This window comes from Manis javanica, chromosome 7 (genome assembly GCF_040802235.1).
Source record: "Manis javanica isolate MJ-LG chromosome 7, MJ_LKY, whole genome shotgun sequence".
Lineage (NCBI taxonomy): Eukaryota > Metazoa > Chordata > Mammalia > Pholidota > Manidae > Manis > Manis javanica.
The window spans coordinates 87,432,503-87,444,160 of NC_133162.1; the positions used below are offsets into that span (position 1 = coordinate 87,432,503).

An 11,658-nucleotide genomic window follows, 5' to 3' on the forward strand; every position below is an offset into this window, starting at 1 on the left:
CTCTGCGGCCGCGCCCCGCCTGTGCACCCAACAGGGGCTACCCTGGCCTTGGCCGCGCAGTGGGCGCAGGGCCGCTCCCGTCCGCCAACGGCGAATCCCTCAGGCCAGCCGGCCGGCCACTACCCAGAATACGCCCGCGCTCCGCGCCACCTCGAGTCCAAGTTTGGACTCGGGAACGGTGCCAGAGGCTCCGCGGCACCCTTGGGGCGGAGCCTGCGCGGTGACGTGGCCGCGCTGGCCGTAGACCGCGGATCCCTGGAATGTGCATTCGTTCAATGAGGCCGCCAGTGCCAGCACCGCCTAGTCACGTCCGCGCGGAGCGTGCGCACTCGGCGGCGGCGGCCGCGCACGAGGCTCTCGGTCCCGTGCTCACGTCACGCGCTCGCCCCGCGGTCCTGCTTAAGAAAGCCTGGCTGGCTGGCGTCGCCGAGATCCCAGCTCAGCTGGGCGGTCAGTGGGCAGCTGGCCGGGGAGGAAGGGAGAGTGGGGCTTAACGAGGGCTTTATCCGGTGGGCGCTCCCGCCCCCTTCCAGAAGGTCCCCCTACGAACCACACTCGGCTGTGTTAGTAAAACTTAAGGGACCGGCGGCGCGTGTCCCTCCCCAGACAAATGCAAGGGTAAAATCACTTACTGAAGAGTTCAAATATAACTCCGGAAAACAAAACCCCAAAACTGTAGACCACACTAGATTTTAAAATCCTCATCCTCAAGAGACAACCGGCAGAACCAAGTTACAAGCCGGCCTTGCTTCTAAAAACATGAGTGTTCGCACGGTTTGGCCCAAATGAACCTGGAGGGGAGTAACTCCTGAACAGCCGCGGTAGCCGGCTCCGCTGGGGTAAAGCGAACAACGCTTGCATCGCGTTCATGTCGGGGACACAGACCACGGCGCTGACCCGCGGGCGCCGCGGAGCCAGCTCTCCCAGCAGCTCGTTCCCCACGCGGAGGGTGGGGAGGGCGCGGGCGCGGGCGCGGGGAAGGGCGGGCGGGCGCGGGCGCGGGCGCGGGGAAGGGCGGGCGGGCGCGCGCGCGCGCGCAGGGGAGGGGGGCCCGCGCAGGCGCCGTGCGAGGCTATCGAAGAATCAAGTCTGTAGAAGTGGAGCGGCCGCGGCGGCGGCGGCGGCGGTAGCGGCAGCGGCAGCAGCAGTGACGGTGGCGGCGAAGCTGAGGCGGGCTGGGCTCTGACGCGGGCGCTGGAGAGCGGCGACGCCAGGAGCTGTGAGAGAGCAGCGGAGCGACCCGGGGCCCGCGCCGCGCCGGAGCTCCACGCCGCCAGGCAGCCGCCGCCGACGCCTCCGCGCGGCATGCCCCGCCACTCCGTCTGAGCCTGCCCCGGAGGCCGCCCCCTGCCCCCCCGGCCTCCCCGCCCCCCGCCCCTCACTCCGCGCCGGCCGCCGCCGCGACCTGCTGCGCATCCCCGCGCCTGTGTGGCCCGTCTTCGCCCCGGTCTGGAGGCCCGCCGCGGCCCCGGCCGAGCCCCCGCCGCCGCGCCCGCCGCGCCGCGCAGCCCCGTCGCCCGCCCGCGCCGGCCAAGGGGACGTGTTGCCGCGGGTGCAGCCCCTCGCCCCGCGCGTGTCGCCCCTGGTGCACCGGCGGCGCTGCGCGGGCGCCGAGCCTTCGCGGGCTTTGCCGCCGCCGCCGCTGGTGGGGGAGACGCGGGGTTGGGGGGGGAGGAGGGCGCGCGTGGTGCCGGCGGGGAGCGGCGGCGCCCCCTCCTCCTCCTCCTCCTCCTCCGGCACCGCGGGCTCCTCGGACATGGCCGCGGCGGTGGCGGTGGCGGCCGCGTCCCGGCGGCAGTCGTGCTACCTGTGTGACCTGCCCCGGATGCCCTGGGCCATGATCTGGGACTTCACCGAGCCCGTGTGCCGCGGCTGCGTCAACTACGAGGGTGCCGACCGCGTCGAGTTCGTCATCGAGACGGCGCGGCAGCTCAAGCGGGCACACGGCTGCTTCCCGGAGGGCCGCTCCCCGCCCGGCGCCGTAGCCACGGCCGCCGCCAAGCCGCCGCCGCTCTCGGCCAAGGACATCCTCCTGCAGCATCCTCAGCCGCTTGGCCACGGCGGCCCCGAGGCATCCCCGCGCGCCCCTCAGGCACTGGAGCGCTATCCCCTGGCGGCCGCCGCCGAGCGGCCCCCGCGCCTCGGCTCCGACTTTAGCGGTAGCCGCCCGGCCGCTGGCCTGGCCCAGCCGCCGCCGCCGCAGCCGCCGCCAGTGAACGGCATCCTGGTGCCCAACGGCTTCTCCAAGCTGGAGGACCCGCCCGAGCTGAATCGCCAGAGCCCGAACCCGCGGCGCGGCCACGTTGTGCCACCTACCCTGGTGCCGCTCATGAATGGCTCGGCCGCGCCACTGCCCGCCGCGCTCGGCCTCAGCGGCCGCGCCGCCGCCTCCCTAGCTGCGGTGTCCGGGGCAGCGGCCGCCGGCCTGGGCTCGGCGCAGCCGGGAGAACTGGGCGCCCACAAGCGGCCGGCGTCCGTGTCGAGCAGCGCGGCCGTGGAGCACGAACAGCGCGAGGCAGCGGCCAAGGAGAAGCAGCCGCCGCCGCCCTCGCATCGCGGCCCGGCCGACAGCCTGTCCACGGCTGCCGGGGCCGCCGAGCTGGGCACAGAGGGCGCGGGCAAAAGCCGCGGGCCCGGAGAGCAGGACTGGGTCAACAGGCCTAAGACAGTGCGAGACACGCTGCTGGCGCTGCACCAGCACGGCCACTCGGGGCCCTTCGAGAGCAAGTTTAAGAAGGAGCCGACCCTGACTGCAGGCAGGTTGTTGGGTTTCGAGGCCAACGGGGCCAACGGGTCTAAAGCAGGTAGGGGCGGCTGTGGAGTAAGGGAATCTAGGGGAAGACGGGACTGGAGAGCAAGGAGAGGGTGCCCTTTCCATTCACCATTCTACCCCAGCCCAGAAACAACAAACACCCAACTTCCTGATCTGCCTGAGGCGGAACCAGTGTTTAGTGGCAACGTGTTCATGTGCTGAAGCAGCATAACAGAGATGAGTCAGACTGGGCTGAGGCACTGACACAGGGTTTTCCTTTCCCAGCACATTGTTGGATGGGAGCATGAGGGCCCGGGTCACTTTTAACCTGTTGGGAGACATTAACAATCATATGCACTTTCCAACCTGGGTACGGGCATGCATATGTAAAAACAGGCACCTGTACACGTGCCAGTTTGTGTGGCTTTTAAAAAGTGGTACACTGCCCTAGAGCCTCATTAGTCTCTATTTTTAAGTTGCACGTGCACTTGAAATGCATAAGTTTATATACAAGCTTTTAGAGAACAAATTTTTCAGTGAGTTTTGTTTCACATTAGTAAAAGATCCTTTTCAGTGTGCATTCATTTATTTCCTCTTTTTCCTTCTCTTTTCCAGTTGCAAGAACAGCAAGGAAGAGGAAGCCTTCTCCAGAACCAGAAGGTGAAGTTGGGCCCCCTAAGATCAATGGGGAGGCACAGCCTTGGCTGTCTACATCCACAGAAGGGCTCAAGATGCCCATTACTTCTACATCGTCTTTTGTGTCGCCACCACCACCCACTGCCTCACCTCATTCCAACCGGACCACACCGCCTGAAGCGGCCCAGAATGGCCAGTCCCCTATGGCAGCCCTCATCTTAGTAGCAGACAATGCAGGGGGCAGTCATGCCTCAAAAGATGCCAACCAGGTTCACTCCACTACCAGGAGGAATAGCAACAGTCCACCCTCTCCGTCCTCTATGAACCAAAGAAGGCTAGGCCCCAGAGAGGTGGGGGGCCAGGGTGCAGGCAGCACTGGAGGACTGGAGCCTGTGCACCCTGCCAGCCTCCCGGACTCCTCCCTGGCAGCCAGTGCACCCCTGTGCTGTACCCTCTGCCACGAGCGGCTGGAGGACACTCACTTTGTGCAGTGCCCGTCTGTCCCTTCGCACAAGTTCTGCTTCCCTTGCTCCAGACAAAGCATCAAACAGCAGGGAGCTAGTGGAGAGGTCTATTGTCCCAGTGGGGAAAAATGTCCTCTTGTGGGCTCCAATGTCCCCTGGGCCTTTATGCAAGGGGAAATTGCAACCATCCTTGCTGGAGATGTGAAAGTGAAAAAAGAGAGAGACTCGTGATTTTCTGGTTTCAGAAAAACCTAATGATTACCCTTAACTAAAACTGCTTGAATTGTATCTCTCTCTCTCTCTCTCTCTATATATATATATATATCCAAGACAAGGGAAATGTAGACTTCATAACATGGCTGTATAATTTTGATTTTTTTTAATACATTGTGTTTCTACATTTTTTTTTGACAACAAAAGGTATGTACTTATAAAGGCATTTTCTTCTTTCATAACATTAGCTTATATTTGTGCTTTATTATTCTGGTGACAGTTACCGTTCAATGTAGGCTATGACTTGCGCTGCTTTTTTTAGAGCACTTGGCAAATCTGAAATGCTTCTAACTGTATTTGTATGCACTTATTTTAAAAGGAAAAAAAATGCCAAATACATTTTCTGACATTGTAAGATTGCCTTACTGTCTGTTCTTCCTTATTTGCTGGCCCCTTTCTCAGGCTGGAGGCCAATTGGTGGAGAAGGAAAGGAGATAAGTGAAAGGGACACTGTTGTGAAGTGGGCATACCACTGGGAAATATCACCAAGTATTCCCCATAATGTTGTCCTCCTAGACTAATAGGAAAAGAGATTCGAATCTTTCTCTATTTTGTTCTGAAAGTTTTAAAAGTTGGAATATTGGTGACTGCCTGAGAGTTGCTGCTGAGAAATTTTCAGGGCCATGTGGTTTTGGTGGGGGGAGCGGGGGGGAGGTTTAAGACAAAGTTGACCACCACTCGCTGCCCACATGATCAGTTGTGAGATTACAATGCTGCATGCTAGTTGGTTACATAATACACAGTCCAGTGACTGAGGGCGGTGATAATGGATGGTGGTGTGTACAGGGTGGCACTGCCATCTTTGAACAGAGCCTGGCTCTGCAGCGCCACTTCATCTTTTCAGACACTCTAGAGCTCTGTCTGTCTGTTCCTTTGAGAGAGTTGCAAGAGAACTTACGGTCCAGGTGAACTTGGAGATTGTGGGATTGGTTTTGTTCTGTTTTGTGTTTCGTTTTGTTTTTCATCATTTACCTGTAGTGCTTTTGCTGTTGATACTATCACCCACACCGTTTCTAGTGAGTGCTAAATACAGTATGGTACAGTGACAGGAACCACGCTTGGTGCTGCCAGGACTGCCCGTGGGCATATCGGTGACAGCCCAGATGGAGGTGAAGGAACCCTGTAATTTCCTTCTTAACGTGTGTTTGATACCAAGTGAATAATAATACTGTTCTTTTGAAAAAAAAAGTGATAAACTAGTGAAAATTAAAGAAAGGGTTTTACATAATAGGCCCCACCTCAAACTATTTTTAGAAGCTTTTGTAAACTAATTTCTTTTGATCACTCTTTTGCATCAGTAAAATGATTTTTTTAAACCAATAAATCATCATATACTAGAAATAGTTGTCTCACAGTGATACTGGTTTTTCTTTTGTGCTGTTATGATTTAACATTGGCAGGAGCACTATTTGGAATTCTCTTTTCGGGTGTTTGTAACTTGGCCCTATAATTAGGCTGAATCATGGCTTCAAGATATACTACAAGTTAACTTGTATTATTCACACCTAGCCTCTGTTTTCATTTGAAAGTATAGATTGTTACCCACTTTGGATTCTTTTTTAGTTATGTTTTTGTCTTTCTTAAATTGCTCAAATATTTTTTAGTGATCGAGTTATTAACACTTGAAAATCAGATACTGCACCAAATACAGTATTTTTTGGTAGTGTTTTTAATGAGTTCACCTATTCTTAATGTGCAAATTCATGTAACTGGTCATTGTTATATTACAGACTTGCATGATTAACCAGTTTGTTGTTATACTTTTTTTTTAATTGGACTATCTGTGACTCAGATCAGACTGGTTTCTCTTATGGAAATGCACACGTGCAGAAACACAGAATCAGTTTTACATGCGCATAAAGACATTTGTAAAGAATTCAACTATTATGGTTTGTTGTATAAATGTGTATTTAGGCACTTTATTATAAACTGGAATTTGACCTCATTGACGTTACAAGTTGATCAGTCATTTGACCTAATATGTGGCAGCCATCTGTATATTTTGCAATCAATACAGATAAGCTTTCCAAAATGATTAATGAAGAAACATCCTGCTGTTTTTGAATGTCTGTTCAGCTGTGGAAAAGACAAGCTATGGGTTCCTCTGTACTGGTGTTAAGGGGTTAAAGCGCTGTGTGCTGAGGTTACTTTTATTAAAAACTAGGTCTGCACAGGTGTGACTGGCCCTTGGGGGGCCTTTGTGGAAGGCTTGCAGCTGTAAAGTGTTGATCTGTGTTACTTTTTTGACATTCTCATAAGCTTAAAAGTTAATAACATTGGGACATGGTTTTGATCTTGTGCTGTACCTGATGACAGTGCAGAGATTCTCCACAGCTGGATAAAATGTCAGAAAGCTACTTACTGTACTGGGCAGTATCAGATTTCAAATCCTAGTATTTCAGCTGTGCTTTTAATACTCAAAATATTAGGGGTTGGGGTATTGAAGCTTTCCCCTTTTTGCTTTAACAATTTATAGAATTTAACAGATGTACTTCTTTCATGTGGCCTCACATTAAAAGTTATGAGAACATACACATGGTTTACAACTTTTACTATATACCTTTCCTTGGCCACCAAGTATTTTAAAAGTGTGCCACCTTTTAACCTTTACTTTTTTTCAAGTTAAAGGTGATAACTTTTTCTATATATGATGAAACTCATGTCAACTGAAGTGAGTGTAAGCTCGGATATCAACATTATTATATTTTAAAATCACGCTATGGAACTATCACCTGCTTACTGTCATTTGTCAGATTTACAGTACTTTTTTTTTTCTTTAACTTTTAGCATTAAATAAAAATAAAATTGGGATCACTGAACATTTTCTGAGGCCTTTTTTAATTTTTTAAGGTAAGCTTAGAATGGCTATTGTTTTCATCACTAATGGCAACATGGGACCAAACGATGTGTGGGTTGGGGGTTGAGGGTTGACTGGAGCTGCAAAAGAACAGGAGATGAAAGACAGAACAAAAGGGCAAACTAATCGCAGAGAAAAAAAAGTTAACGGACTGGGGAAAGGTCAACTGGATGGAGGAACAGATAAAGAGGAGAGCTGAACAAAGTACAGCCAGACAGCACTTGTTTGTTTCTCAACTTGCAGTAGAGCCAGCCATTCTGCAATAGTAGATTGGCAGAAGACTGACAACACTGAACAGACTGTCAGGACATGGAACTGCTCTCTGGGAAGCTTTGGAATGAAACAGCCACTTCAGGCCATATGAAACGCACTGAAGACAAAAGGGATAAGACACCTAACCTTTGGAAATCTTTGGAATAAAGTCAGAGCTAAAGACACGTGAGCTTTACTAAGTATCCTGAAATTAAATTTATAAATAGAGATCAAAGGTGGAAAGCACTAAGACAAATTTACAAATTGCTGGCTAGTATCACATAGAAACTTCCTAGATGTTTGCAGCTTTTACTGTTTGTTGATCAATGGCTTGGCAGACTTTTCTATGAAAGGAAGTTGTGAAAATTATAAAGAGTTTGAGAATAGAACATTTGTAGACTTTAATGTTCTAAATGAAACAGCAACATTGATGTATGACTGTATTTTCATTAGGGGTAGTCCAGTAACTTGGAGGACCCATCACTACATGTATTTTAACAACTTTTTAGTTAGTAGCAGGCCATTTAAGGCAGCTTTCAAGAAACATTTTTAATAAGTAATAGATTATAATGCACATGATATTGAGTAATTAGGTTAAGAAAAATGTTAAACTTTTAACAATGCAAAATTTTATTTTTGGTGAAATTTAAAACAGTGCAGCTTGCAGAAGTCATTTTTAAAATTTCAAAAACTCCTTCCAAAGTAAACTTTAATGCCTGCATTCACTTTTCAGTTAAAAACAAACCAGCTTCTTGATGTGGCAGATGTCTTTGTTTATTCCCTGAAGAGGGGAAAAAGTTAAAGGGGAAATATGGAATTACTTTTAATTCCTAGACTTTTAAGTCTCTTGTTACTCAGAGTTGTTTTGCATATGATTTATAGATGGTTTTATTTGGTTAGTGGAGAGTAAAATGTTTCTCTTCCTGATTCCAAAGTGTATACGTGGGATCATTCAGAAAAATGTTTAGTTGTGTGTAGGCCACTAGAAGTCCTGAGTCACCCTCATTTGCTTGCCTTTTCTTCATAGGGAACAGTGTGAGAAGACACGCCTTTCCTCTGCCACAGACTAAAGTCAAAGTCAGAGGCACCAGTGAATGGAATACATATTTACCTGCTTCATCATCTGGGATTCTAGAAATTGAGGGGTGGGGTGGAGATGCTGTTTAACTCCTTCAGTGCCACTGGTTAGGCCTCTACAAAAATATACAAAAATGTCAACTTGTGTGTTACTTAAGCCGTTGGAAGATGGAAAAAGACTGGATTTGTGGATTATCTGTAGATTTCTCTATTAACCCCTAGATAAATCCTTAATTAGGGATACCCACACTATCCCTGTTTACCATTAACAAATTAATTCACATACACCGTAACAGTGAAATTTGTTTTAACCGATCAGTCTTGTTACGCATGCCTTCCCCATGTCAATATAACTTAACATGCTTGATTTAAGAGCTTTCCTTTGCTGGTTTGGGGTAAAACTTAGATTTTTTTTTAGTTTATAGAGTATGAAATCTACATCTGCATCTCCATGAAAATCCTCCATGAGCTGATTTTTCTCCTAGGTCAGACAACGTCTAGAGATGAGACTACAGGATTCCTGGTTTAAATCATAAGCATCAATGCACGGGCTGATAAATGCAGAGAAGTGAAACATAGGGATAGGGATTGTCTGGGGCTGAATGAATTAGCATTTCTTTACAACAGCCTTGGTTTTGGGACTTCCATGTTCCCTGCGGCCTAAGAGGCTACCCATGAGATGCAAAACAGAAAGAGGTCGTTGGGTGTCTTTATGCAAGCTAAAAAGCCTCTTAACCCCGTTTTGTTATTTCTGCCTCCAAATAACAATTCAGTTAGCTTTTTGTGGTGATGAAAGATAACGGTTTGTTGTGCCCCACATACAACTGAAATCAGAATGTCACAGGAGAGTTGGTAGTTAAGTTTTGGAATACTATTCTTTTACCAAGCACCGTATAGAGTTATGAGTTGCTGCTGTTACTATTTTAAAACTAATTAAATATATCATTCAAGGCTTTGAACAGCTGAGAGTCAAGGTACAGCTCTCTTGGAGTGGGGCTTAAACACACTGGGAGAGGATGATGAAGGGCACCCACTGACGAAAGGTAACCACGAGTTGGTTTCCTTCCAGGAATTTGGAAGGTACAGTTAGGGCTGAATTCTCACAGGGAGAACTGAGTGTTTTTCTGGAACTTAAATCCAGAACCTCGGTAGGTTTCTGACATAGGAACACAGTCCTATATCCAGAGTGCTGTTACACAGTAAGTTCATTATGCACCTCGTAACTGTCAGGCACCAAAGGGGCCGCTGGATCCCATCATCTGCATACATATCCAGGGAAGTGGGAACATCGCGGCTAGGTCAGAGCTGTCACACTGTAGCTCTTTCTTTTTTTACTTTTTATTGTTGCTCAGAATGGCATTTTTTAAAAGGAAGAAAACAGCCGCCAGCTCTGCCAAGCCCTATTTACTCAAGGGGAAGGAAAGACGGGGAGGCTCCCTACTCTCCCGAAGCCTGCGTAAACGCCTTCGCCTGCGAGGACACCTCGGGGTGGTTTTCAGCGCGGCAGCATGACTCACGCCGCGCCCCTATTTATTTATTCCAGAACTTTAACCCGAGCCGAAGGGCCGGCGCACACGCCCAGACCTATACAGCGCCTCCAGCCCGTGCCCCGCGCTGCGCACGTGGAGCCGCGCGCCCCCGGGTAGCGGGCCCCCAGGAATGGGCGGTGGGGGGGCGGGGCTCGGCCCGGAAACGGCGGCGCGCCCCGCCCCGCCGCCCGCGAGCCAGCTGCCGCGGCCATAATTAGAGGGAGCCGCGACCGGGCCAAGCCCACACCCCGTGGTCCAGCCGCGTACCCTAGAGGGATGAGCCAGCGCGCGCGGGCCCGCGTGCGCCGCCGCCACCGCGCTCTCGACGGTCACTGCCAGGTGGACCAAATAAAGTAAAAGGTCTGGCTCCCGCTGGGCGAGGCCAAGGGAGCCGCCTGCGAGCCAGCGCGGGAGTTAGGGGGTGGGAGTCGGGGTTGGCGAGCCCTCGGCACCCAGAAAAGATCAAACACGCGTCAACAACAGCCGGGGCTGCCGCCTGCAAGGGTCCCTGGCGCGGTGCATGCTGTCCAGGCTGGGTTTTCCAAGTTGGAGATGGCGCATGACAAGAGCTGCCCTAAATGTCACTCCCTTTTCGGAAATCATGATGCTGCCTTTTTTTTTCCCCCAAGACTTAGCTATAGTAAGGTAAATGTTCCGTGCTGGTGGAGTAAACATTCATGTTTAAGGGGCGTCTGTATTTACAGAAAGCACTCTGATGCACGTACGGTGCATGTTAATAAGAATATTTATTAAGCAAACCTCAGGACATGTCCTTTTATTCAAGAAACTTCTACTTCAATTAGAAAAAGAAAAAGTTTTTCTCTCATCCACCCAATTAACTTCTAATTCTTGTTTTTAATCGTTCAATTTAATCTTTGCAAAAACATCTCCAAAAATAACAGGCATGGCCCCCCCATCCTCTTAAAAAATGGCACTAAAATGACACACATTACCAACCTTAGAGTGGCGGCCTAGGAACTTGGCTGTGAGCTAAGTGTTGTATAATAGTTTTAGTCACTGTTGAAAAAGTGATTGCCTTGGGTAGATGGATGGGAAGCTAAAAAAATAAAGACTTGCTCCAGGCTTGAGAGTACCTAGACACAAGGCTAAAACACTTCCTGCATCAGCATTATTTTTCTTTCCAGATAACAGGCACAAGTGATTTAAGAAGATTGAAGTGGAAATAACACAAAACAGTCCACTCCTTATGTATTTTATCCAGGAACCTGGAAGGCTTTTCAGGGTGAAATTCGATTCCTAGGACATCATTCTTGCTCGTTTCCTGTGACTGTCTTGAAACAGCAGCACTCCTGTCACCAATGCTCTGCTCCGTCACAAGGACCCTTGAGAGGGAACTACGCAGAAATGCAAATTCAAGTTTTTATGGAAACCTACCTCAGAATTCGCTAGTTCCATCCCAAATCAACAAAGACGCTGGTACAACGGTCAGGAAATGTTCAGATGTTCTTGGGCTTTGTGTGGTCTTTTTCGGGTAATTCAACTAACTTTTGTTTCTATTTCGCTAGTTTTTTTTTAAGTATACCTCTTATGTACCTCAGTACGTAAGGAATCAAAGTGCTCAGTAGCTAAGGAATCAAAGTGGACAATCACCGTGACAGCTTTTTGTTTTTTTCATCCAGCAACCAGACAGGAGAAAGCACTAGATAGATGTGATACCCATTAGGTACTTGCACTCTGAATGTGTACCGCTGAAAATACAGACTCTTGAGACATTCTGTTAAAGGGGGTAATAGCAAACTGTTTGGAAACACTGGAGAGAATAGGCTCCCCCTGCTGTCATCACCGAAGATGCATCCT

General features: G+C 49.8%; 1 protein-coding gene across 2 annotated transcripts; it reads left to right on the forward strand.

Moving 5' to 3' along the window:
• Positions 1-1,023: 1,023 nt before the first annotated feature.
• Positions 1,024-6,944, forward strand: IRF2BP2 (interferon regulatory factor 2 binding protein 2). 2 transcript variants are annotated; one of them, XM_017664430.3, is made up of 2 exons: positions 1,024-2,804; positions 3,368-6,944. In XM_017664430.3, exons 1-2 carry the CDS (start codon positions 1,757-1,759, stop codon positions 4,081-4,083), a joined length of 1,764 nt encoding a protein of 587 aa, XP_017519919.2. In that variant the 5' UTR covers positions 1,024-1,756; the 3' UTR covers positions 4,084-6,944. The 2 variants fall into 2 exon arrangements, with proteins under 2 accessions (XP_017519919.2, XP_036873054.1); XM_037017159.2 differs by having other exon boundaries at positions 1,025-2,756.
• The last annotated feature ends 4,714 nt before the right edge of the window (positions 6,945-11,658 follow it).

What these genes read in the sequence shown, in the direction of transcription:
- IRF2BP2 (XM_017664430.3), top strand. Translation starts at nt 1,757, where the DNA reads ATGGCCGCGGCGGTGGCGGTGGCGGCCGCGTCCCGGCGGCAGTCGTGC. An exon ending in GGCCAACGGGTCTAAAGCAG is followed by an intron (nt 2,805 to 3,367) that starts GTAGGGGCGGCT and finishes TCTCTTTTCCAG; the next exon opens with TTGCAAGAACAGCAAGGAAG.